The 27,960-nt window shown below is 47.1% G+C and overlaps 1 protein-coding gene across 6 annotated transcripts in view; it reads right to left on the bottom strand.

Annotated features, from left to right (window-relative positions):
- Positions 1-27,960, bottom strand: part of rtkna (rhotekin a) — a 66,904-nt gene that overhangs the window by 20,039 nt on the left and 18,905 nt on the right. Inside the window, exon 1 of one of the 6 annotated variants that reach the window (XM_086205888.1) lies at positions 25,763-26,322. The exons of 3 other annotated variants lie outside the window; for them this stretch is intronic. In XM_086205888.1, the coding sequence (XP_086062014.1) occupies positions 25,763-25,858 (96 nt within the window). In that variant the 5' untranslated portion in view covers positions 25,859-26,322. Of the gene's footprint in view, positions 1-9,588; positions 10,227-12,076; positions 12,120-25,762; positions 26,323-27,960 lie in introns of those variants that run through there. 2 more of the 6 variants (XM_086205890.1, XM_086205889.1) reach the window with 2 other exon arrangements.

Genomic DNA, 27,960 nt, shown 5'->3' with positions numbered 1-27,960 from the left:
TTAACATACAGCGGCGCTGCAGACTTGTTCAGAGGCGATGTATGGAAGTGTGTGTGCACCTGTGTGTGCGCTGGCAGGGCTAATGTATGAGAGTGTGTGGTCCGTCTGCAGCGTGTAGATTTATGAAATGTTTGGAGCTGCTTCCAGAACAGAACCATAAATAACTTGACAGGGGGAAAGACGCGTATGTTCAACAACAGCACAAACACACTAATAACCACGGGGCCCCCTCCCGTTCTCCAGCTCACCTCTAAGAGGACCAGAGGGAACAAACTGGGCTACAGTTGAAACACGGAAGAACGGGTGCGTTCAGATCGACCCCGTAGTCTCAGAGAGGTAGAAGACCTGAGCAGAGAACAGAGACTTGGAAGCAACAGTGAATCAGACTGTTGATGAAACCTGTCACGGTGAGAATCACATTCTTCAACAGTGTTGTCGAGATTTTTTGGCGTTATGAGGCTTCTGAGAACCAAACTTCAGGCCAAGCAGGCTTTTCCAGCACTAATGCAGAAATCCTAATGAGAGTTATTGGCAGCTCGGACAGTCTGGGGCCCGCGAGAGGCAATTAATGAATTAAGAAACGCGCGCGCGCACACACACACACACACATCAATACCGTGACCTCATTAGTGAACTTTACTGGCACAGTCAGTGTCGTGCCCAGCAGGCTGGAACACTGCCAGAGACTGTTAGACAACTTGATAGGACTGTATTATTAACTGATTAGCCAGCTCTTCCTGTTAGCGCGAGGCCCAGGGACTGAAAGGAGGGAAGGGTTTTTTTGGAGCAGAAACAGTATGGAGGGAGGTCCTTCAAAACCTCTGATCAAAGACCGCTATGATCCGTCTCAACGAGAGGACTCCGCTGGAGCTTCTCAACGTGGAAAGATTGAGCAAAGGAGATTAAATGATATTAAAAAGATACACGTGGGGCATGAAACAAAAAGCCACTGGAGCGGTGTTCTCGCACGGCGGTGCCTGCTTGATCTCCATCTTGTTTCTCTCACACATCACATGAGGGTTGGAGAACACTCGTTGGCTGTTCCATTGGCACGGCTGCAGCACGCATTCTCACAGATGGAGAGTCAGGCTGGTTTCAGCAGTGGGGAGTCGGTCATCCAGTCAACCCTCAAAATCTGTCAAGGCCACATTTCAATTTGTTTTTGGTTACTTCCACTAGAAGCTGAGCCCCGATTTGTGTCCAATGTCCCTGTCAGCCTGTCAGTCCATTCCCAGATTTTCTCCTGGGGTTGTTGATGCTGTCTTGACTTCTTCAAGTCCCTGGTTCAGGTAAGTATGTCACATCCATCGCAGGATCTCAAGGTAAACGACAGAATACTAGAAAAACAGCCAAAACACTTCCAGACTGACTAAGTCAAGACCTCACTGCTGTCTGGAGGTCAGTAGGAGACGCAGTTTTGCTGCTGTGGAGAAAAAAAAAAAGAAATCACTCCATCGCTTGTTTCCGCAGAAGCAAACACCAGGATCCCACTGGGCTGGGACGTGGCTTTCACGCTTCATTTGTCATCAGGTGCCTTTCACAAGCGTCAGTCTCAGAAGTTAATTCATTCCATTTGTAGTTAGCACGGCTGTCTGTCAGGCTGCTTTGGTGTGAAACCGCCCAGATGCTGGATGTCTTTTCTGCATGTGACTTTCTGCCCTGCTCCATTTGTCTCAAATTGATGCAAAAAAAAGACAAAAAAGAAGAAGAACCAGGCTGCTTTTTGTTTTCAGCACACGGATCCTTCTGATACACCATCCATGGCTTCCAGTGGAATCGCCATAGTTGCCTGGTGGCTGCTGGGACCCGCAGCACCGCCGTCACCGGCTGCCCTCCACAACAGATGTTGACTCTGTGCTGTGGCAGAAAGGTGTTTTAACAATAATCCAGACTGGAGCAGACCGTGTTAGGCAGGACACCAGCGTGTTGGGTTATGAGCCCGATTACTCACTGGGCCGGTTTTACATTTAAAGCAGCATAATTTGGGGGTGGGGGGCAGTTTATGGAGCTTAAAGTCATCAAATAATGAAAAGCTTTCGTCTGTGCTGGGTATCCAGACTGGAGAGTCAGTCCCAGTCTCACGCATGTTTTGGTCACGCGTGTCACAGGAGTTTTTTTGGGCTACGAGTTTGTTTCACGTACAGGCAGAGAAAGAGACATTTGAAGCATTCGATTCCCTCTTTAATTATTATTATTTAATTATTATATGATGTGATATTACTACTACCACTACCACTACTACTACCACTACTACTACTACTACTACGAGCTCCAGTGGGATGAGCTGTTCTGTTCCAAGATGGAGAACAGGGACGGACTCGTGGCAGATGAGGAGCAGTGAAAGGGGGAAAAGGGAGGTTGGGGAGTGCAAGAGGTCACAGGAGCAGCGCCCCTGCTGGGTCCCCAAACATTAATCCCCTTTGCTTCCATGGTGGGGTGAGGGGGAGCCACTTATCTCCCTCACACCAGCCCATCCTAACACTCTCGGTGCAACACACTGTAACACATTTATAAAGCTCTAATTAGTTGCCTTTTGCAAATAAGCACATCCTGAGTCCCCTGCTGATGAACAGTTTCAACAGCCTGACACCATTTCTGAGGCTCACATAGTGGCAGCGCTCGCCTCAGTAATCCCAGGCTTTCCTCCTCGTCTGAATCCGGAGGAGGAATTATGGGCTAATTAGCTCAGCCGCCCTAACTAGCATTTAATCCTGCCACACTCTCCTCCTTGTTGTCTATACTAAATACTAGAGACGCTCATGGAGGCGTGCAGGTCAATCCAACACCAGACCACATGAAGGAAGATCAATACGAAGGGATGACCTGAAGAGGTGGCTCTCTTCAGCAGGAGCGCTCTGATCAGTTTCCCCCTGTCCAACCCGGAAGCTGCCCAGTCCAACCAGTCTGATCTGCTGGATGGTAAACAGCTCCAGTTTTTTTGTCCTTCCAGTCCCTGGGATTGAACCAGCAGCCCTTCAGGCACAAGCTCAGCTCTCTAAGGTTTAGGCCAAAAAGCCCCCGCATGGCGATAGTCGTCTTTTTCACAGCTAATCAATGAATCGCTGAGTCCCTTAAATGTCAATAAAATGAAGGGAGGACTTGTCCTAATTTTCCAAAGATGTTTTCTGTCATGAATGACAAAAGAAAAACCAGGAAATCCTTTTTTTTTTTATTTAAGAGTCTGGCACAAACAAACATTTGTCATTTTAACTTGAAAAGGAGCAATGAGATTAATTGTGTCAGGTTCGAAGCAATTCGTCGTTTTGTTGTTTAGGAGGACAAACACATATCTTTTTGGAAATCAAAAAAAAAAAGTCACGGTGTAGAAAAAACAAAACAGCACACTTTGAACAGACTGAACTGATTACTCGTTTGTCAAAGATGTTCTGTATGGTAGTCGGACCATACCGTTAATGTCAGCTGGTCCCTGTGATTTCAAGACACACGACTCCGTTACTGTAACTAGCAGAGGTAAAAGTACTCAGACATGATTGGAAACGTGCATCTAGTGGAGGAGTTTCAGCTCACAACCCTCAAAATACAGATGCCGAGCACCTCACGCCGGCTGTCACCACTGCCCTCCAGGGGGCTCGAAGCCTACAACCCACCGGTCTTCCAGGCACTATTTTTAACTTTCATATAATTCTTCTTTAAGTTCTGTAAATCCTGTCGCCACCTCCATGTTGACAACTCTATTATCGCCATCACGCGGATAAGCATGGTCATTTTTGACTCTCGCTCTGTGCTCCCTCCGTCTCCAGCCACAGGCTCAGCGCCGGGAGCTGCTGTTATCACTCCATTATTCATCGCTGTTGCCTTATTTAGACGATATGACCACGTCAGTGTGTATATATAACCGCATGTGCCGCCCCCACGTGAGATCTGCTCGAGGAGAGGGTGAAGCTTTTGTCTGACATGAAAGTGCACACCCGCGCTAAATACCAGAGCAGCATGTGGTGAATATGCTGCATGTGTGCAGGTGTGTGTCTGCGTGTGTGTGTCCTTGAATCACGATCGACGTGCCACAGCCTTGAAGTCAATGTGGTTAATTATAATATTCATGAAGCTGCAGGACTTCAGAGGCTTGTTTGCGACCCTTGTTGACCCTTCCTCCCTCCACCCCTGGGGTACAATGACCCAGAATGGGGAGTGTGTGTGTGTGTGTGTGTGTGTGTGTCACTTGGGGGCCTAAATAAGCTCCAAATTTTGAGTAAAACTGTTCAACAAATTCAAAGAAATTCAGAAGAAGTATTGCTGTGTTTTGGAAAAAAAAAAGTGTTGCTCTGGATGATGGGAGCTCTGGTTGAACTGGTGAAGTCTTTATTACCATGAATTGATGGCTGCCGTCGTGAGAACGGATGCCGCTATCAAAGGATGGGAAAAGTCTTATTGTTTCGCCGCCATGATTAATGACGGCCATATTAACACATGTAAGGTGACACCCACTCTCACTACAGTTCCTCCCTTCTGACACTTAACAGCCCTTAAAGCCTGCTCATGTTACCCCTGGCCCACATTAACCCGTGTGTGTGTGTGTGTGTGTGTGTGTGTGTGTGTGTGTGTGTGTGTGTGTGTGTGTGAGTGTGTGTGCACGCGCATGTGTTGTGCATATGTGCCTTCAAGTCTACAAACGTGTGTGAGTCCAGCAGGAGACAATGAGAAAATTAGTTGGGAAAGGCGAAGAGGCAGATAAGAGCAACGGAGATTGAAGTGTGTCTGTGTGTGTGTGTGTGTGTGTGTGTGTGTGTGTGTAGGGGTTCTTATCTCGGCCCTCCAGAGCATCTCAAACAGATTGGTGGATCTTGCATTACACACATACATGCATAAATACACACAAGTGTAACACGCTGGTTCCTTCTGCCGTACGTCTACACGCTGATACACAGAGTCACCACCATATTTACTCGGCTACAGCGGAGCAACACTCAGCCGCTATCTGCTGACACGCAGGGTAAATGCAGGCAGCAGCCACACTGTTCTAGACGGAAGCCCATTTGCGTGTGTGTGTGCTGGGAGGAAATTAGTATAAATCAATACACACACTGACTAATTCTATGGACAATATCCCAATAATGGCTTTTATCAAGAATGTCTATTCATGCCTGCGGTTATCTGATGAAATGTAATGGCTGCTCATCTACGAAGCTGCAGCGAGGATGTAGTTTGCTTGCACGAAGAGGTCGAGCACATTGGTTCAGAGCGGCAGAAATCAGCAGGCCGACCAGCTCAGTCTACTTCTGTAATGCAGTATTGGCTGCTGGCCTTTTCTGCTACATCCATCCAAGTTCTATTAATACTGCAGGTTGGATGTCCCGTGTAGTTTACACCGTTCTCAAGACAACATCCAAGCACAGTCGGGGTTCCCCACGCGACGTCATCAACTTCCAAGGTGCACGGTGGATGAAAATACCCCCCCCCCCAAAAAAGCTCCAAAAACACTTGCAGTATTAGTATTGAAGAGCAACTACATGTAGACAACCATGTACTACTATAAAGACAAGATTAAGTATACATGACCTGGTGTATCTCAGATGAACCTCTTGAAATATTCTGTTTGGTCCCTGATTGTTGGTGTTTAACTGGACATTCAGGCTTTGTTCTCTGACAGGGATGATCTACAAACTCAACCTGGTGCCTTTATTGCTTCGTGTGTTCCGAAGTGTCTCTTGTGCTGTCACACACTGTAGCAGACCCCTTTTTGTGGGTACGTTGCTACAAGGACAGGGGCAGCGTGGCTCAGAGGTAGCATGGCTATCTAGCAACCAAAGGGTCCTGGTTCGATCCTCACTTCCCCCGGTGACCATGTCCAAGTGTCCTTGAGCAAGATACTGAACCCCTAATTGCTCCTGATGGCCCTGTGACAGACTGGTGAGCCGTCCAGGGTGAACCCCACCTCTCTCACAGTGTCAGCTGGGATAGGCTCGGACAGATGGATGGATGGGTGGGTGGATGGGTGGACGGTACAAGGATCATTTTTCAAGGATGGAAGAGTGTGTGCTCATCCCTCCACATGGTTTGAGAGGCTTCGAGGCAACATGGCTTCCATGAACAACAAGTTAAGGCCCGACGATTAAACTCCTTACTTCCTATTGCGTCAGTTTTGCTACTCTTGAGAAAAATGCTTATTTATGCCTTTACAGGCAAAAGCTTTGGAGTATTCATCACTGTCGTCTGGCTGGGTGTTGTTGTTTTCTGAGCGTGGGAAATCTATGATAAAATGACTTCTCACTTGATTTATTACCTCAGTAAACATTTATTCATTTTGCAGTTTACAGTCTCAGCTGCTTGTCTAATACAACAGGACATAATTCATTTTGTAAATTATGCTCCCATTTGGAGAAAAATGCACAATAAAGCTGTGTTTGCTTTAGCATGCGGCTACTTTGTAATTGACAAATCACTGCGGCCTGTTGAAACGCCAGCCTGATCGCCCACCGTCTCGTCCAAACACGGTCACCTCAGGTTGCAGAGGATCCCGACGGTGACAACCAAAACCTCAGAGTTCAGCCTTCAGGAGGACAGGAGCTCCCACACCGATGGGTGGTGCTGCACCGGCTTAGTCCACTTTACAGTTTCTGGGTCACTCTGAGACTGACGGATAAATAAATGCGAATAAACATGCAAACTTCTCAGGCATTAACCGCATCACTTTAACGTTCTCCTGCTACTCAGAGTCCATTAGTGTCACGACCACAAGCCTCCCCGCCGCCCGACCCAAACCCACACCAGGCTCTCACGCCAGCAGCAGGATGAGAGCGTTTGAGGAAACTGAGACGTTGATATTGTTATTATTGATCCTATACAGCAGGACATGAGCAGGATAGAATTAGTGTGTGTGTGTGTGTGTGTGTGTGTGTGTGCATCCAAACACTTGTAGCTGAGCTCATATCAGCACTAGGAGTGTAATTCCACTAAACAAACACACACACTCACACACAGGTGCCAGGCATTAGACAGCCTGTCATAGAGCCTTGTGCATGACTGACAGCTCAGCGTGTGCTTCCTCAGATAAACGTGACAGATAGACGAGGTTGAGTCTGATTGTGATCCGCTGCCTGCAGCTCGCCATTAGCCGCTTGTCTGATTATCCGTCTGCAGGACTAAGCGCTCTCCTCCATGATCATCAATCCCTTCACAATCTCCACCTCGTCAGGTCATCGCTCCTCTCCCAAGTGTCTCTTTATCAGCCTGGCTTCTGTCCGTCCATCACTATCTCCCGATCTCCATGCATGATTTTAATAATACAGACGTGCCACTCTTCTATCCTTTCCCTGCTGTCTTTTCTTTTTATATCGAGGCACTCGTGTCAGGATGAATCCACAGAGAACTGCTCTTGCTTCTAAAAGGAGAGGAGAAAATAGGACAGGACGCTACTAAGAGGGCTCTGACATGGCAAGTCGGGGACGTTTTTGAAGTGGCTTTGTTTGGCGTGTATGCAGACCCGGAGGAGGAGGATCGAAGATGGCAAGAGAGGCTGTGAGAAAGTTAGAAACCCCCAGAGAAGAGAGATTAAAAGATCTATAATTGGGTGGCAATTTTGTGGAGGAGCAGGATATTAGTGGCTCGTTTTTCACACTACTTCTAAGACAACCGGCTCAAGCTGACACCGTTTAATTCACCTCTTCCCTCCTGCGCAGCTGTTATCGCGCCACATGGAGTAATAGCTTACAGTTCCCCCGTGTGTTTCTCAATGCTGAGGAAGCTCTAGCTATCTCAGCTCCTTGAGGGAGAAGGCTATTGACGATATCAGCCGAGAAAAACAAAATGACCTCTACAGCAGAGACGGAGCGGGGCCTTACACGTGACTGCAGAGGTGAACGAAGGAGGAGAGGCAGACTCGAGCGCGGGAGACATTCCAGATATCCATCTTCACAGATAGCAGCAGAAAGAGAGAACGCTGAGACTTGACTGCGGCTTCTCTGCAGTAAAGTGGTTATTGATTGTAAGACGAGGGCCTGAGGATTCCACGGCCAGCGAGCTGATACAGGATGCTGACTTCTACCCCTCTCGTATAATTGTGAAAGCACCAGCAGAATCGCATTTAACAGCAGCTTCAGTTCAAGTGCTGCAATGAACAAGACTAGACATGACGTGTGCAGGAAAGAGCACCAGGGATGCGGCGTGAGGAGCAGCTTTGGCGCACGGGCGACCTTTTCACCACTGATGATCAAAGACAGTTGTAACACAAGTAGGAAGACGTTTGAGCTCTCTAGATGTTGTACGAAGACGCAGGCTGTCTCCCTGGAATGGAAAGATCACATGTCACGCTCTTTTAATGTCTGACTGATGCTGATGCAGGTGACCTTTTAGATTAACCGCACACTAAACTCCTCCTGTGCACCAGGAAGCTGCGTGCCATTAAAAAATAGTGAATGCAATCAACAGAGAGGCATGTGCCAGGCGCCTGCATCTGTGCGAGGACAGAGGTCTAGAGGATTCTGGGAAGTGGTCAGACGGTGACCAGTCAAACGTTCTGAGGCTACCAGAATGACTGCCTGTCTCTCAAACTCAACCACTTTGTTGTGCATGTGAAAATCATGGTGCCCTGCTGCTTGAAATAGAAATATGAATGCATCCTAGACATTTCTCTGCTGTGTGTGTATCCACATGACCAAACGGCCTCCCACGCAAAACCATGGAATGAGAAATCAAAATATTGCAACATGGCTTTCACAGAGGGCTTTTATTTTCCAAAATACTCTTGGTTTAAGTTTAGCTATCACGCCGCTGCCAAGTCAAGGCGTTCAGGGCAGATTATTCACGAGGGAGTGGAAAGGTTGGTGAAGGCACTTGAGCAGTAACATTGTTCCCTTCTCAGAGGCTGCGAGATGTCACAGACAACATGAAACTGAATCACCATTGACCCCCCCCCCCCCCCCCCCCACACACACACTAAAAATAGTTGCCTTAAATTAATCATTTTGTCCACAGGAAATGCCACTGAGGTAACATTAGTTCACTGTGGGAAAACATTACCAAACTCCACTGAGAAAAATAGTTTTTTTCTGCTTTACATGATCGTTAGAAGCTATGAAGTTATAGAAGATGACATCAAATATTCATTTCAGTGAGTTTAATTCGGTGAAGATCTCAATCATGTCATCATTGATTTACTCAGTTAAATCAAGCTGTTGGAAGCGATGCATCTTCTCCCACTATGGTGGACACAGTGAACCAGTTCTGGTTGTTTAAATGTTTTGATTACAATGCCGAATTGTTCAAAAACACCTTCTTAGTTCACGTGAAGTCCTGAATGTGACATATCAGATCTGCAGACTCTCAAGATTACACGTTAAATTTAAAACGCCGTGTTTTCCGGAGGTGATTCTGCTCGTCCCTGCCACAGTGACAAAACGCCTGCACCAATCAGCAGCGGGAGCCAGGAGGACGTCCGCAAAGCTGCTGCTGCTCTACGGCACATTTCAGCATCACATGTATCCTGCGTGATTAGACGGTGACGAATTAACCTGCTCTATGACGCGCAGACGATTACAACTAGTTTCCATTGAGGAATAATCTGAAAGACCTCCACATCTGTTCGGACAGAAACGTCCAAAAAAAAAAACCCACACACACACCAAATCTTACCCTTTGATTCTTTGAGTTGTTCATGTTCCAAGAGCAGAAGTCCACCTCCAAACTCTGCTAAACTGACAACACGGGCGCTTTACGCACGATGTCCCCCGCACACCGTGGAATCCCTCCACTCAGATTCCCCTTCGAGGCGCCCGGAGAGCTGGAAATATCCGCAGGAAACGTCCGCCGTTTCGGACCTCAGAAGTTCTCAAGGATCTCTGCTGTCCGCGTTCAAAACGCTCGGGTAAGGTGGGAGCGGCATGTGCCTGAACCTTTTCCCCGTGTTGTCCTCACTATCACCATCCTGGCTGTCGCCGCCGTCCTCTCAGTTGCCCTCGCAGCTCCAGTCCGGTCTCACATACACACACTTACACTCACACACACACACATATAGAGCAGCAAGGGAGGATAAAGCCTGACCGCCTGGTACACCAACCGAGAGCTGCTTCTGGAGAGGCGGGTGTGTGTGTATGTGTGTGTGTATGTGTGTCTAATCTGTGTGTAGCTGCGCGCAAGCAAAGGAGTGGATTGTCATTTAAGACAAAGTGGTGTTGAGGGACCTCCAGGGGTCCTTAGAGAGCGTCCCTGGATGGACTGTTATTATCATGAAATGTTATGATGAGTTCCTCTCAAAATTCTTCTTCTTCTTCTACACTCAGACAAGCTCCTCAGTGTGGGATCCCTCCAAAAACAAAATATTACAAAACAGAACATCTAAGCTGTTCGAGAGAAAGTGACATAAGAGGGATTTGGCAGTCTTGTGTTGGGCCGGTTTGAAGTGAGCCTCCAGTGTCAGCGCTGCGCCTACACCACCACCCACAGTGGGCACCAACGTCTGTGTGTGTGTTTTAAAGTTATGACTCAACTCTGTTCAGAGGATCCTGGTCAATACGCTGTGAGCTCAACAGTAACAGGCGAACGTAACATTTTCCGCATCACATCCACGATTCCTGTCAGCTTTTATATAACAGCGCATCTCTAATGTGTACAAACTTCTTTATGTGCACATTTAAGCAGCAAATCCCTCATCTGGTCTGAGCTGCTGCTGCTTTATTAGCATCGGTCTGGTCTGTAGTTGCTGCTTTCTCCATCTTGCACCTCCATCTACGTCTTACTTTCTCCTCTTTTGCCCGTTTGTCTTGTAATCAAGCAAAATCACATAAAAATTAAGAAAAAATTTGCACAAAAAAACAAAACAAACAAAACTGGATATTATCCAAGTGTTCGCACTTTTTGAAACGAGGGTTCGGGTGGGAAGTCGGACCTCAGTCTCTGGCTGATAAATTTCAACTGGGAACTCTGAAATTCAAACTGCCAAGTTAAAGGCACACTTCGCGTTGCTGCGTGGTTTCAGCGTGGTTTCAAACCGTAGTCGTCCCCCCTTGATCCACTCGCTGCCAACCCCCTGGATCCACCATGAAAAAGTCCGGTCTCTGGAGACGACACAGGGCTCACAAACGGCAAACAAACACTGAGTGCACAGGATGTGCACATAAACATAAACCAGGTTCCAGCCAATCACAGACGAGATGGTTGACGATGGGTGGGTTGGCGCGCATGCATGCATTGGGGAACAAGCAGAGTCGACTGAGTAGCGTAGTAGCAAGCTGCTAGACGGCTGGACGGTGTCTAACAACTCTTTGTTACACTTTGGGAAACAGCCGAGGCACGACCGAAGAAAAGACGCACAGATGAATATTTGGCGAGAAGAGGAGAGATTGAGAAGGAACGAACGAACCAAGACCCGCATTTGCATCGGGGAATCGTTTCAGAGGTGGCAAGAACTCCACCGACAGAAGGGCTTCCTATCCCATGCACAGGTGGCTAAATTCTTACTAGATGTGAAGACTGGTTGTTGTGTATGCATGCACTGCTCGCTTGAGCCCCCGTGCCAATAAAAAGTCATTCATTTCCAAATCTATCCGTGAGCTACATATATATGAGCGCTAACTCATAACCTCACTAAATAATGTTAAATATATCAGCGCTAACTCATAACCTCACTAAATAATGTTAAATGTATCAGCGCTAACTCATAACCTCACTAAATAATGTTAAATGTATCAGCGCTAACTCATAACCTCACTAAATAATGTTAAATGTATCAGCGCTAACTCATAACCTAACTAAATAATGTTAAATGTATCAGCGCTAACTCATAACCTAACTAAATAATGTTAAATGTATCAGCGCTAACTCATAACCTCACTAAATAATGTTAAATGTATCAGCGCTAACTCATAACCTCACTAAATAATGTTAAATATATCAGCGCTAACTCATAACCTCACTAAATAATGTTAAATGTATCAGCGCTAACTCATAACCTCACTAAATAATGTTAAATGTATCAGCGCTAACTCATAACCTCACTAAATAATGTTAAATATATCAGCGCTAACTCATAACCTCACTAAATAATGTTAAAGATATCTGCAGTAACTCATAACCTGATATCGTAAAGATATTGTGTAAAGACTAAGAATCTAAATTTACTCACCGGAGTTTGCTCACTCATCTTAGCGGCGTTAGCGCAGCACAGATCTACTTTCCATGTCGATGCGCGTTCATGACATTCAGAGAATGGGGGGGGGGGGGGGGGGGCTTGCTCTGTCTTTGTTTGGTATTTACAACGAATGTCAACAGAAGTGACGTCAGGCAGCAACGCCTAGTGCACCTTTAAACCGTTCCGATGTACAAGGAGGTGTAGAAGTCACATTTCATTCCTCCCGCTGCCACCAGGTGGCGCTGTGACTCATCTCACCGACTTCAAGTTTGGGGAAAATCAGCCTCATAATTTTTTTGTAATCCTGCTCACAAACAAACACCAAAGACACACGACCTGCCTGGTAGAAGTGAGCGGAACGACACCAGGACACCAGAGTGAGCACGAATAATAACACATGCATGGATGTAACCGTCCTGACAGAGCAGCCCGTCGTTCCAGATCGGATCAAATCCTTCACTTGTGTCCCTGCCCTCCGTAGCTGCTGCTGCGTACTGCTGCCGGACTCGTATCAGCACGCTGCTTGGGAACTTGTGCAGCGTAGCACTTCACCTTGTCAACCCGTGATATACGACTTGGGAGCAGGAGGAGACAAAGCCCGACGTGATTTAAGCGTGGGAATAAACTGGAATCAGTGAGGATCAGCTGACTGGATTCCAGGAAATCTGTAATGGAAAAGCAATAATGGACTGTCCAGGAGGCGATTTCCGAAGACAAGGGGAATGTTGTGGAAACAGTTAAGCACCAGTTGACGCTCCTATTTTTGGTTGGCTGCAGTGAAGGAAGACACATGACACAACAAACAAGTGTTTCTGGCTAACGGTGGGCGAGTCGAGGATGAGCTATGCTGTCCAGTTATGCAGCAGATGACATGTGGGAGGACCAGGATGGAGGAGGAGAGTCCGTCTGTGGGCAGCCTCGGCTAATAGCAGCACGGCGACAAAGCGCGTCTCTGTGGTGCAAAAACACATCTGTGCATGTGGCTGCAAGAGTGCAGCTTCATCTCCTGTTGACCAGAAGAGGAAACGTAGAAAGCACTAAGTGTTGACAACCCTCTTACACAAATGATCCCTTTTCATCTGTGTGTGTGTGTGTGTGTGTGTGTGTGTGTGAACAAGATGAGCCTTGATAACTGAGGACTTAGAGCTGTAAATATACTACAGTTAATCAGATTATGCCATGGAAGTGCTGCCGGAGACAACTTTACACTCACAGTTCACCCAGGTGTCAAGAACAAAGCGTGTGAACAACAACGGAGACGCACACAGAACACACCGCAATCAAAGTGTTCACTTCCGCCTTTTTTGTTGTCCATCGACAGGTTTTTGTCCATGTTTGAGGCATCGGGATGAGGAGACGCAGGTTCTCATGGTGAATGACTCAGCAGCAGCAGCAGCAGCAGCAGCAGCAGCTGAATGAATGATGTCATCAGTCAGTGTCATTACGCTGCATTTCTCAGGAAGAGAGGACATTCCTGCCATGCGGCGAACCCCCCTCAGCCCCTCCTGACACCAGTGTTTTCCTAAAAGTAGCATTCCTCTTCCTCTCTGCTGCACACCCATAACACCGCTTCCTTCCTACTGCAGATGTGAACACGCAAGAGCCTCCTCACAGCCACGGCCTCTCCCGTCGCTGCTTTAGACCTCGAATCGGAATGAAATCTTCATTCCTGTCACGGCCTGGAGGAGCGAACGCACAATAAACACGGCGGCAAAATCCACATTTACTGACGTTAATGAGGGCGGGAGCTGGTGAAGGGCAGACCTCACTCAAATACTTTACACCCTGTTTAACAGCCCTTTGGTTTAAGAAATGCCTCTGAGCCACTTTACAAGCTGACAGGGTTTTAGTGCATGATGTGGTAACTTTCACTTTAGTGGCATATTGCACCCTTGTTCCTGTTATGGCAGCATTATACTGTCAAACTCATTATCTAGCAACTGAAAGTGACCTTAAATAATAATTAGAAAAAGAAAAAAAAACAACTTGAAACTGTCCATGCTTGGATTGAAAGTGTGAATTCAAAGAAATACTTCACCCAAAAAGTGTATTTTGCCTTTCAAGTACTCACAAATACTGTCGCTGTCTTATTCCTGACTCTGTCTGCATTCTGGAGTCACAAGCAGTTCACAAACACGTCCAGCTAAAAAAAAAAAAAAAACGCTTCTACGGCGTACATGAACGAGCACAAACGAGCGCCAGTGAGCTGGTTCACCCGAATGCTCCAGCTGGTGCTACCATGAATGAACTCAAATCAAAGCTTTTTCTTTCGCGTGGGTGGGGGGGGGGGTAAACCTTAAAATCTACATCAAACAAAACTACCTTTAAAGCCTTCTATAGCTGGGACGAAGTGGAATACACCTGAGGGGTCCAGGTGGAGAGATCCCTCCTCCCAGGACATGCAACAGCCTGAAGCTGCGAGAGCAGAGCAGATCAATATCGTTCGATCTTCTGTGTTCATCGACCTCATATCAATAAAAAGATGGAATCATTTTTAGAACATAACCTATTCATTTATTTGAAATTGGTTAACTGACCAGCCCCCTATTGGCCATTAGGGGGCATAGCAACACCTTGAAACACAAACAACAAGGCTCCTCCTCCTCCTCCTCTTCCTCTTCCCCTCCCCACTGATCTCCACCGCATGTCTCAGATATCATGTCCATGTTGTCTTACGCAAGGACCAAGAGACATGTAATGACAGGCGTCCATGCCAGTGCGCTGAGGCAGCCCCTGGTGCTGCTCAGGAAGTCTCGGTCCTGCTTGCAATCTAAACACCAGCACGCAGGGACGACCCGGGGCTGACATCACTGATTAGCTATGACACATGAAGGGTGTGTCCCATGGCTTAATGGCAGCGTCACGAGGACCTAGTCCTCAACCAGCCTGCAAGTATGGCTGCAGAGAGTGTGTGTAACTGTTGAAGACACACTTTCAGGAAGGCAAAAACATGATTGATGGCTGTATCAAGACATCATGGTACGTGTATGCAGCCTGTGATACTGCGACCTGAATCACAAGATAAATCAGCAGAGATCACATTCAAAGCTAAAAATACCCACTGTCAATCTCGATGGACCTCACAGCTGTGGTCACCAACCGGGACGCCCTGAGCTGCGTGGTCCGAAAATAGAGCCCCCATAAACCTGCACGTTACGTAAGAGCCAGCAGCCGGGCTGAGGACAGTGACATACTGACCAACGTCTGAGAGGGGGTCGGTCTTGCAGGGGTTAATAAGGGTCCTTCAGGGTGGGTTTCTATCCGTCCGGGCCAATCCTGAGGAGCCGTGTTTCTCCTCAGGACCAATGGAAATCCTGGGAGGCTCCTTAGTCCATCCCAACAAAGATAAAGCGGATTAGCATTTACATCTCTAAGGTATGACAAGATTAGAAACACATCTACTAGAGCAACATATGGTCACCTGTCCGCGCTGAGAAGGTGAGACGAGGGTTTTTATTAGCCAGCACCGTGTGTGTGTGTACGCAAGGGGACACATGGAGACAAAAAAGAAGACACAACAACACTGCTTCGACACTTACTCACACAAACACACACACACATACATCTTGTGACCCTGAACCCGTGACATCCCACACATGACATCAGCCAGCTGGAGCGTTTGTTCCACTGATCTCATCACAGTGGGACTGAGGGGGCTGCTTTTTTTTTCTTTTTCTTTTTTTTTTCAGGAGGAGGAGGTCTTGTCGTTTGGGGGTGGAAGAGCTCAACCATGCCTCTCAGCACCTCACACCACAACAAGAGGCCCCTTTCAGCAACCTTGGCCCTCAGATCTTCCTCCTCCTGCTGACCCGCCTCCAAGTCTCGGAATTCCCCACCGTAACAGTTCGCCTTTGGCATTTAGGCTTTCCTCAACAGCACACAACTCTCAAGGCTGAGCATTAACCAGAAGAGGGCTCTTAAAGGAACATGCCAACATTTGGGGAAATAATTTGTCTGTGCGTTTCAGAGCCAGACGAGCGGACCGCTCCCCTCACCTTTTCTCTGCGAGGCTTACGGGGCTTCGCTGCTGGACTGCTAGTTAGCTTAGCTGCAATGACACGCACAACTCAACAGTGTCCTAACGAAAATGGCGGTTTTGCATTCAAGTGTGCTTGCTTACTTACGAAACACTGTCAAACTGGGAGCCCTCCAGCTAAGCTAACTAGCACAACTGACCAGTGGGCATTTGTCTGGCGCTACAAATGACAGACAATAAGGACGCGTTTCCAGGGTCGGGCCGGTACAGCTCGGTACGGGTGTGTTTCCACTAGCACTGGGTACCACGTCAGTGTAGGTGGACTCACTGGCCGAGAGTTCCCCAGTGTTATTTGTGTGCGACAAAACAACAACAATGGACGACATGGAGGCAGCGTGATGCGCTACGCCTGTTGCTCCGTCAGTGGTTTTTGCTTAAACTCAAAGTGAGGGACAACAGACAGGCAAGGCTTCAAGCGGCGAAACAGAACACCCAAGAAAAGTATGGAGGACTTGACCAAGCAATGACCAGTACTCCATCGAGGCCATGATGATACAAAGTAGACGACATAAGCCGGTAACTTGACCAATCAGCGCCCCGCTATGTGTTTATGTCACATTTTAGTTCCCGCTCAGCTCGCTTGGAACCCCAGCAAAGCAGGGACCGAAATGGTAACGGTTAGTACCGTGTTGGGGCCAGTGGAAACGGGGCCAAACCCACCCGACCTGAGCTGAAGTGAGCCAGTGGAAACACGCCCTAAGAGTATTTCCAACGGCTGGCGTGTTCCTTTAAACTCACACTGGTCCTGCCATTTCATGCTCTTGTTGTAATCATCAGAAGCTCCACTACAGGTACTGAGGCCACATGCTCAGTATTTGCATTATTCAAATATTTTTAACTTTAACTTTACGAGGTCTGATAAAATTACACATTGGAGCCGCAAACACTGACAGTATAACTGCATCAAACAGAACACACCCTCATATGGTCAGACAGCAGCCCTCCAAATGCTGACCTGCCAAACACACACACACACACACACACACACACACACACACACACACACACACACACACACACACCTCAAGGATACTGAGCTGTGCAGTCATTTAATTAGACACTTTGCCGTGCTGCTGACACGCACCTTGCACACACTGACCTAGAATGCATAATTTTCAGGGCTGCAGCAGGGCTGGAGACACGACTGGTGCCATCCACTTCAGAGGAATGCACTTTGGGGAACCGACTGTTTAACGGCGGTAATTGTTTGTTTAGCTTCCTCCTTGTCCTCCGCCTCTCTGACTTCTACCAACTCAGAGTTCCAGGACACTCTTCTACAGGGTTGATGAGGCTCGAGAGAAAATCAGATAAACACAAGGTAGAATTTATTCATGCACACCACCAACGCCTACATGTAACCCCACAACACACGCAAATCAATAAAGTCTCTTCATTAACCATCAACTTGCACTGTGCAGAGTTTATCCAACAAGCAGGAGAGCACACACACAGATCACACACACTGCAGGCATAAATTGCATCCATATGGAGAGACACAAAGGCAGCATCTACAAGCTCAATTAAACACGTAACCAAATGCTCGTTTTAGACAAAATGTGTTTGCACACGCTGTCAAAGACGATCAACTGATTAAACAGCTCTCCCTGCCAGCTGCATCTCCAGAAGACACTCAGATCTTTTTAATTACTCCTTTTACAAAAGGAACGTTTGTAATATCTTCACTTGAAAACAGTTAAAGTGGAGCTTGTTGACTCCATCCCTGAAACGCAGCCTCAAAATCCAATCTGTGCTGATCTGGATGTCTGGAAACCAAACAGCTTGAATGGCTCCAGTTTTCTTTAGAGTTGCAAAAGCAACAAAGATCGCTTTTGCATGTTTGCAGGTGAAAGTAGGACGAGAGGAGAGGGAGGATTAACGGAAGGTGACGCTGGAGATAAAAGAGCGAGTGGAAATAAGGACTCAGAGTAAAGATAGAGGCAGCGAGACAGAAAGGAATTTATCAAATATTTTCAGGCAGACATAGCCCTCAGACGGAAGCAAGTAACACAAAGACGCTAACTGGAAAGGTGCAGGAGTCAGGTTGGTGTTCCAATAACAACACCTGTCGGTTAAGCTTGGTATTTTCTCCTGGCTCATGCCAACTGTTTTTCAAAGGAAACGGCTCAGGCCTCGGCTTCTCACAGAGCACCTATTGAGACCCGAGAGTCTCCTCCTAACCGCTACAGGCGATACCCAGGGGGGGATACAACTCATGGGGTTAGCTGTGGGGTACGGAGGTGTGGCGAGGAGTCAGTAGACCTCAGTTAGAGGAGATTTTGTGGTTCCAACAAGGAGAGGAGGGCTTGTTAGGGAGCGATGGGTGTGTGTGATGGGATACAAAGCACCCTTTCTCCACAGGCCTCACACACTCCATGCTTGCTTTTGGCAAGGAGCAGTGGAAGAACTGGAACCTACTGTAGCTAGTATCCGTGATGCCAAAGACACACACACACACACACACACATCCATAAATAAAGATTATTTCCATACATTTAGGCAGTATCGTCTCCAGTGGCTACATTCCTGTAGGAGGACCTGCCCCTTATAGAAATGCAGCAGGGTCCTCACAAATCCAGGATTATGATGCTTGTGTTCCTTATTAAATCAAAACCCTTACAGTATTGGTTTAGTAGTCTTTGCAAGTATTTACTCACAAGCATGCACACACGCACACACACACACACACACACAGAGGCTCAGCAGGGAGCTGTGTGCGCTGAAGTGCTCCGTTGTGCAGGAATGTGTTTTGGCTCAGCCGAGACTGTGTATCCTGTATCACAAGCGTGAGCAAATGCTGTTAGCTTTAGCACGGCTTCCACTGAGGCAAGCAGGTCTGGTGTAACTTAGGCTACCTAAACAAGCGCGCAGCTGAACTAACACTGTGTACACACACACACACACACACACACTCACCTCTACAAATGCCCACACACACACACACTCTCAGACACTTCAGCTGCTGACTGAATCGTTTTGGTAGGATACATTGTTGCTGACACAATCAATTAAATTCAATAACTGGAAAAGACAATAAAATAAAGAACTGACAACAAAAAAATAAGAACACACTACAGACGATTACCACCTCATGATAAGCCGAGAAAAACCCGTGGTATTTTGGGAAATAATCTCCCAAAAGCTGAGGGGGTCCTGCAAAATAAGAAGGAAATGTCACCTTCAGAAAGAAACGTGATACAAAAACGAAAAGACCTTCATATAAAATGACTTTTAGCTCCAATGTTCCCTAAATATCAGTAAACAACAAATGAATTTTGCATCAGGCCTCAAATGTTAGAGCAACCAATGATATTATAATAAAATAACGTTAAATAATGGTCAGGAAGGGCTTTTGTGGAAAGTTACTATGTCACAAAGTGACCTTTGCCCTTTACGAATACCAAGTGTGCCCAACAGCACATTTTCAGAGGTTACAGCAACCTTGACCTTTGACCAGTAATTATCATTCCCCAGTCAGAGTGGACATTTATTAGAGGCGGCTACAAAGAACCTCCCTGGAGGTGTAAATCAGGTTCATGAGGAGTGGACAGATGAACGCCACGGACCCATGACGCCTCTGGCCACAGCTGAGGAGCCATAATGAACTCCAGCTCCAGGCTCCACCAGGTGAGCCGGCCGGGAAGACCGCAGTCAAACCCCACACGCATCATCTGACTGTTTCAGTATCCACAGAATTAACCTTTGCCATGAATGCATCACCAGGGTAGAGATTCATCGGTCTGGTTCGAGTGCTGGCTGAGATTCTGGCGTACTGTGCTCCTGCAGACAGAGATTAACTGCTAGCTGTGTAGCTTTTGACCTTTGGACATTCAGAAAGTCTGGAAATCTACAAGGGCTGAGAAATTAATGAAGGAAATGTCAAAGTTGTCACACCCCCCCCCCCCCTAAAATTCATGCATAAGAATTAAGAAGTAAAAAGATATGATTTGTTATTGATAAGGAACCAGAGGCTGGCTGTGGTGCGTTTTCAACCGAACCGTCAGGACAGCCTGACCGGGGAGCTGAGACCAAAGGAAGGGAAGCAACAGCCAACAGATATTCAAGGTCTGTGCCGTCAAGAACCTTCGAAGTTATCCGAGGCACGGCCACAGCTATATTTAGTGTCTGGGAGCGTGTGAGAGGTCAAACACGAGTCCAGCAGAAACTCCCACCTGACCCCCGTGTAAGCTCATAGTCAGGCAGGTCAGAGGTTCAGCTACCACCGCTAGAAAATGTTAGTCAAAGAGTCACAGTCATTCCAGAAAAGGTCTTCAGTAGCAGACAAGAAATATTCAAATTCATATTGTCATTCATCTGCCTGAGCATTAAAAGGTGCCATTTGTAAGCAACGGCCCACAATCACAAGCTATATTCCAAACCAACAGGGGGCAGCATATCCCGAAGGGGTCCAAACATAGGAACTGAATGAAGCAGACTAACAGCAGGGCACCAATCTGCTAAATCTGACCAAACTCATTACTCATGTTTGGCATCAGTTTGTGTTACATGCTCCAGCTAGCGTAGCTCAGTTTTTAGCAAGACCAAAACTGTAAGAAAACCGCCACAACAAAACCATACGTCTACGCCATGTGGAAGGTGTTGGTTGTTAGTTGTAATAAAGGTTGATTCAGAATTATCAATAAAAAAAAAAGATGAGCACATCAGGTTTGTTTGCTACAGTTAAACTGCAAAGACTTCCACGTACGATTTGATGCATGCAGTGGTATTTCGAGGCAGGACAGACTGAGGCTAGCTGCTTAGCATGCTTACTTTAGAGGACTGTACATAGACATCTGACATAGTTTTAAAAGATGTAAAATGATCGTTTCGGTGATGCTCTTGAGCAGTCAAAAGGTAACTTTCTAACAAAGTTGCAAATTATTGTCCGCACTTATAATTTTGTGTTTTAAATGAGTTCATAAAATGGCCTTTTGCCAGTTGTGTGTCCTGATACATCAGCAGTCACGAACAGAATCAGAAATCTCTACGAGCTTCCTTCAGTTTTTGTCAGATGAGACAGAACTGACTCGGTCCAGAAGTTCAGATTGACCAGTGGAATTACAATACAATGACCCGCAACCGTCTGAATGCTAAGCGGCTTCTTCAGACGAGTCCAGTGAACCAGCAGCCCTCCAGATTGCAGAATGAGGTAAAGGTCAGCCAGGTTGTGCAGTGATAAATTCACTGCGCTGCTGCTGAACAGAGGAAGTTACCGTAGCTTGATTAGTCTGTTGGTGCCAGTGGGAAAACAGGCACCAATGAAACCGGTGGAGGGTTTGTAACAATTCAAGAGGGAGCACAAATGTAGCTTGCAGAACTTCTGGTGGAAAACAACCTCACAGAATGACTGAGGGTAGAATCTGATGGGAGGAAGAACAGCCACCAACTAGACTACGCATAGAAGCAAGAGACCAGCCGGTCCACACGAGGACAGAATTGGAACTTATCGATCTTACAACTGGAACTTGGATGCTGCGGAACCTCCAGTCCAATGGGAAATGGTTCCGGAGTTTTCGACCAGGCAGAGTCTCCGGATATCACAGGACGCTTACTTATTTTCCTGTGTTCATCAGAGTCGGATCTCCTGCTCCTCATTAGGCCTGAGGAGACAGGAGCATCAGTATTAATTTATGAGGCTATACTGTCCAAACTCCTCTTTATCTGTGTAATATCACGAACAGCTGCTATGATGTACACAAGATCTGCTTAGAACCAAACAGCTTTCTTCAATTCTGAGTCCTGAAATAACCTTAATGGCGCTTCACTGATGTGGTCCCGCTGGGAAAGTTCAAAGCTCTGATTGAAAAAACCTGAACATGAAGCACGGAACTGCTTTCCCTAAACTGGATTTAGGCTGTTTTTAATACGCCACGTTTGCGTGAGTCCCAGCCAGGTCTGTGCAGGTGGCGCTGGGTCTCGCAGATGCTGCCACCTTCTGATGGCGTCACAGTTGTGTCTGTGGTGCTTGTAATCAACTTCGGTGCTAACGGAACCCATGCAGAACCCCAGAACCTCACATTGACAGTATCAGTATCCAGCGATCCGGCCGGTGATTTCTGCTGGTGTCCAGCGCTGAATCTGGTGCTCCATAATTATCAAATAATAAGCTTTTTTGGAGGGTACCAGCTCATGAGAACAAAGTTTGACTAAATATTTTGCTTTTATAATAAATATCAATCATCGTATCACACTGTATCACAATATATCGTGATAGTATCATATCCTGACCCTCGTATCACCATACGAACCGTACTGACAGGTCCTTGTGAGTACGCAGGCTCTGACTTGTGTTTAATTTCTACATTACTCAGAATAACCTGTTGATATTTGAGTGTCTTATTTGCTGTTTTACGTCACTGAAACGTTTTCAAGTAGATAAGAAGCTCCAAACATCCGCAAACGATGGAGAGAAGACATGAGGACCTGTGCATCACTCATATCTGTGGCTTCTTTCTTTTTCAAACATAGCCATGATGTCAAAATACAATCTCCCGCCTTCTATTCCGAATCGTCAACCCATCGTTCTGCGTTTATTAAACTTCCATGTGTTGCGCAGTTGCTTGCTAATCTCATATCTAAATATACACACTGAGGAAGTCAAAGGAAAAAAAAATAGTCTGGGTCAAACTGCAGGATTGTGTTCACGTCCCAGTCCATGCTGGTCCCGGTCTGCACCCCTGCAGGGTGGCTCTGACCCACAGAGGTCAACATAGAAGTGACAAACAATGGCTGACTTTGGAGCAACACATCCAGACAAAGCCCCCCCTTGTACATATATAAAAAAAGAGAAGAAATACAGAAACACAATGTTCTCATTTAACTCCGCTATGATGTACATTCAGGGCCAGTTAACGGGCTAAAATTAGACCAGGAGAAAGAGTCCATCTACGGACCTCATAGTGAAGGGGACAGGCTTAGTGAGGCAGAGGAAGAAAACAGGGGGTGCATTAAAAGTAAAGCTAATCAGACAGGAAATGGTGTGTATAAGTCTATGAATGGCAGTGGGTTCAATGACATCATGTTGCTGGTCCTGGTGGGAAACAGTAATTACACGAGACCATTTCCTGTTTCCCATCAGCCATCTGCCTTTGTAGGGGAATCCTGTGTTGTGTGGGCCAAAGGCTTCCAACTTGTACACAAGTGAATAAAGTGAAGTAACGCAGGGTGGAGGGAGAAGAGGGAGAGAGAGCGGGGAAGCCAAGAATGCAGCCATTCCCACTGCAACAGACCTGTTAAAACCTGAAGAGCACCAATGTTACTTCCTACAGAGCATGAAAATAACACGATAGCTGCCCTCTTTCCTCCTGGCACAGCAGCTCAACATGCCTGAGGAGCGCTGCATCATCGCCCTCAGCCATCAGCTTCCTCACAAGTCACAGACTGAAGGACGGATAAATCCTGACTGCAGAAGTTGCCCAACTATGCATGTATGAAGGTTTTCATACATGTGTGTGAATGGGGTGGGAGTGGCTTACAGGTAGATGTTGCCGCAGGGGGAAAACGGGGGGGGGGGGGGGGGATAACACAGTAATAACTGTACTTCAACGGGAGGTTTAGGAAAGACCCCGCAGCAGAAAAACACTCAGCGAGAGCTGAAATTACAGTTCGACTGTTAGGCTGTGGGCCGACCAGCACACAAAGAATCCCTGTCTCATAAACCCACCCAGGCAGAGGGGACATGACATGGGTGGGGGTGGGGGGGTGGGGGGTGAGTTCAAGATGACTTCAACTGCCTCAGAAGACTGATGCAGCTGTGCGTCTGTAACTGACCTCTGGACTGCAGAGACAGAAGCGACCAGACGTTTTCCCACAGGGCCAAACAAAGGCTCAGAGTCTGCTTATTACACATTCCTGCACTTGCACTGAGAGAAACGGCCGAACCGAGACAGCGGAACGCTCGACGTGCAGTTTCGTACGTGCCGATAAAACGCCTGAGACTGAGGGCTGAGTCAAAGGAGCAGGTCAGCGCTCAGTTAAACACTCCTCTGTGTCAGGAACTCACACGTTCAGTGGCTGACCAGCTCGTTGTGGTGGCTGGTTTGTTGCGGAGTTTTATGGACAAGCAGAGGGGACAAATGAGGACGAAGACTTGAGTGCAGACGTTTTTAGTATTCTAGCATGTTGAGGGAACTTTGAGAAGTCAAGGTTACAGTTGAAATATCTTCTTTTTTTTTTAAAGAAGAAAGACAATTCTTGCGGTGGGTTAGAATGTTTGACTCTCAATCCATCAGTAACGTGGCGAAGCCTTGAGCTCGTTCACCCAGAGCTGCATCGATTGATCGATAAGTCGATCGACAGAAAAAAAGAAGACGGATCATCAACTGTTTTGCGAATCGGTTGATCGTTTCAGTCTTTTTCAAAACAAAATGTTGAATATTTGCTGGTTCCAGACAAATGAGTACCAGGGTTTGCTGCTTTTCAACAGTTGGATGGAAGAAAGAAGTAATCTGAAGAACGAGTCAAATGTTACTGCAGTGATTTTCTGGGGACTTTAATCAAAGTGAAATATTTTCTGGTCGATGGGACGTCTCTGCAGAACCACCACATTCAATTTTAGATGGTATTTTGACCACAAAATTCAGCTTTTACAAATACTGCACCTTCCTGTGTAATGAAGATTGCTGCAGGTCATATTGTGATCAATTCTGATCCACTGTGCAGCCCGAAATTCAACCTTTCGTCACAAGATTCTCAACAGGCAAGATCTCAAGAAAACCTTCCTCCAGTGTCTTTCTTATCCCTTGGCTCTCCACTCCTTGTGCCATCAAAGTTTCAGAAAATCAGTTTGACTCTGCAGTTGAGCAAGAGTGCAAATTTAGTTTGTTGAAAGTTTTGAGCTTAAAATCTCCGCATCCCCGAGAGGAAACGAGATAAGGAGACATACCAAGTCAAATCTCCTCATCCCAAATATTCAAACATCTGCAGCAAAGCCAGTCAACAACTTTACAGATTATCAGTCCACATTCTGATTTTTGAAATTCCTGCAACGTCCAATGACAAAGTGTCTCGTGTTTCTGTCACTCTGTTAATTAGATGGACACAGAAATGTTTAAGGAGGAGAGATGGTGGAGTTCTGCATTCATACGGTTGTCACATTGTGTCGAATAACTCCTCTCTGTCTCACCCAGAACACAATACTCTCCTACACACACACACACACACACACACACACGGACACGTGTGGACCAACCCTCCCACTGGGACTTATGAGGCCCACATGTGCAGCTGTGGACTGTGTGTGAACCCCAGTTGAGAGAGGAGACGCAGGGAGGGAGAGATGGATGGCATGCAGTGTTGTTTTCTGTTTGCTGTCTATAAGAGAGCTTCGCCAGCATCAGCGAGGGGGAGAGAGCCCACCAGTGTCAGCTGGACTGGTCTGTCCCATGCAGGGATTTCTTCAACAACCTCTCTGTAAACTCAAGAGCGCCGAGGCGCAGCTGCAGGCTCAGCGCGCTCACAGAGATGCACTGTACTCAGGAGGGAGCTCTGAAAATAGATTATTAGTGAGTCTGCTTCAGGCTGGACGCTTAAAAAGTGAGGAAAATGTGAAGTGTGATTCCCGGTAAATCGTTAAACAACTAATAACAGCATGAAAAAGGTAGGAAAGATTAGAGAGAAGCCATGAACCACAGGAATCCAACTTTTACCTGTAAACTGAGAGCAATCTGACGGATATACATCATATTCAGGTCCTCCAGTATCCACAGTTTTTCCTCCATGATTGCGAATTTATCAACGGGCATCCTTGAGAGAAATATCCACTTGTGCTTGTAGTTAACTAGAGATGAAGCCGCCGCTGCCTCGCAGGTACCGCGGAGTTAAAGTTCATGCCGGTGGTGTTCTGTCAGTGCGTAATACAACGCGTAAAAGTTTCGCTCCTCATCCAAAATCACACCGATCGCTCCGGGAAAGCGGACAGAGGTGGTGTGGATGACAGCATGGGCTGCACTGTCCAGAAAAATCCCCCCGACTCGTCCACGGTGCGTGTTCTTCCTCTCTACTTTTCTCCGGGCAACAAAGATCTTCTTAAACACCAACAGTCAACACCCAGCGGCGGCGGCGGCGGGGGGTGTGGGGTGGGGTGGGGGGGGAAGAATGGACCCTTTTAACATGCACTTCTTCTCTTTGTGTCCCGCGATCCGATTGTGAACGCCGTCTGTCCTCTGTGTGACAAGAGACCTCTCCACAAAAGGGCATCGCCTCCGCGGGAGTGATCGACACAAGTAGTCCAGTGTGCGCTCCTTTAACCCCTCCAGTGCTAACGGCGCACAGAGGAGAGAGGGAGAGACGTTGCACTTGAAGCCTCCACGCCCTTTTAAACAAATAGATAAGGAACAGCACACCGCCACAGCGGCACGGCGGGGCGGGGGGGCTCTGCTCTTTCTAATAAGTGGAGAAATGCGAGGATCGGGCGTGACGGCTGGCAGAGGGACTGAAAACACCCAGAGATGCTATCTTCCACCGGGGAGCACACATCTGACTTCACCCTGGGGATTCAGCCTGGATCACGCTCACATTTTTTACACAGAGCTAACATGTAAAGTGTGTAAACTTGTGCCACCTGATTCCAATATGTTGCTATAAGCTACTTTTCACTAACATTTCCAAGATATTCCCTGTTCTGACAGGAGCAAGGAGGAGGATACCTGACACTCAGACACTCAGGAAAGATTGGTCGCAGGGTCACGACCATTTAGACAAATCAAATGCATATTTGATGCCGCATAAAACCGGAATCACGGGTTGTTTCAATCTTTAATCGTGTATCCTTTTAAATATTCATTTAGGTCTCTCCGTATCCACCAAAAACATCAGCTCCTGAAAACACCCAACAAGCATTTCAGTTGTGGAACTTGTGAAAAATATCCAACGTGACGGAGCCTTAAAAACACGCGTGATTCTACTTTTAAAAATAAATAAAATCTCGAGGCCACAAGATATCGGAATACAGGGGGAGCGATGCAACTTCTTCCATCAGTTTGGTTGTTTTACATCTTTTAATGAGTGGAATCTTGCGTCATGAACTGATATAAAGGGGTGAACTATTTGCAGAGATTATAACTCACACCAGGACGAGGTGTCCAAAACATTCCAAACTCAGCACCATCATGTGACTCCCTTCTGTCCTCAGGGGGAACTGATTTATCGCAGCTGTCACGTTTCACAACAGCACACCGACGCTTCGCCGGTGAATTTCCCCTGGACCTGATACCGATATGTATGTGTGTGTGTGTGTGTGTGTGTGTGTGTGTGTGTGTGTGTGTGTGTGTGTGTGTGTTCATGTTTTCTCGTGATGCAGGTGGGACCGAGCACGAGCACGCAGCAGGAACCCGGCTTCTCGGTAACCATCAGTAATTTAAACGCATTTTCCTCTCTCGTTCATGAACACCGAAGCGCTGGAGTGGACCGGGGACTCTCGGTGGGTTACCGGCTGATTCCAGGAGCTCATCGTGAGGAAAAAGATTTGAAGTTGGAGGGGAGAAAGTGGGATTTCTTTAGTGTGACCACCCTCCTACTCCCCCCCCCCCCCCCCACACACACACACACACACTCACACCCATATGGTGCTCCATCACACTGTAACACACGTCCTCTAAACTCTTTCACACAGTGAAAACAGTGAAAACAAAGGAGCTGTAAAAGCCTTTTCACCTCTGCGGAGAGGAGCCAGGGGCACCGGCAGCAAGCTGGGTCATTTCCCCAAGAAAAGCCTCCACCCTAAGAGTTTAAATCACCCGGCTAATCTGTCAAACACACCAACACACACACGCACACACACGGCGGAGGGGGAGATTTATTTTTCCTGAGGTGGAAATGGTTGAGGTGAACGCACAGAGGGAGGGTT

The sequence above is a fragment of the Aulostomus chinensis genome, chromosome 6 (genome assembly GCF_037954235.1).
Source record: "Aulostomus chinensis isolate RoL2024-O1b breed Wild chromosome 6, RoL_Achi_v1.0, whole genome shotgun sequence".
NCBI classification, from domain to species: domain Eukaryota; kingdom Metazoa; phylum Chordata; class Actinopteri; order Syngnathiformes; family Aulostomidae; genus Aulostomus; species Aulostomus chinensis.
Note: the sequence above shows the minus strand (reverse complement) of the source record. Positions and strands in the feature narration are given on the sequence as shown.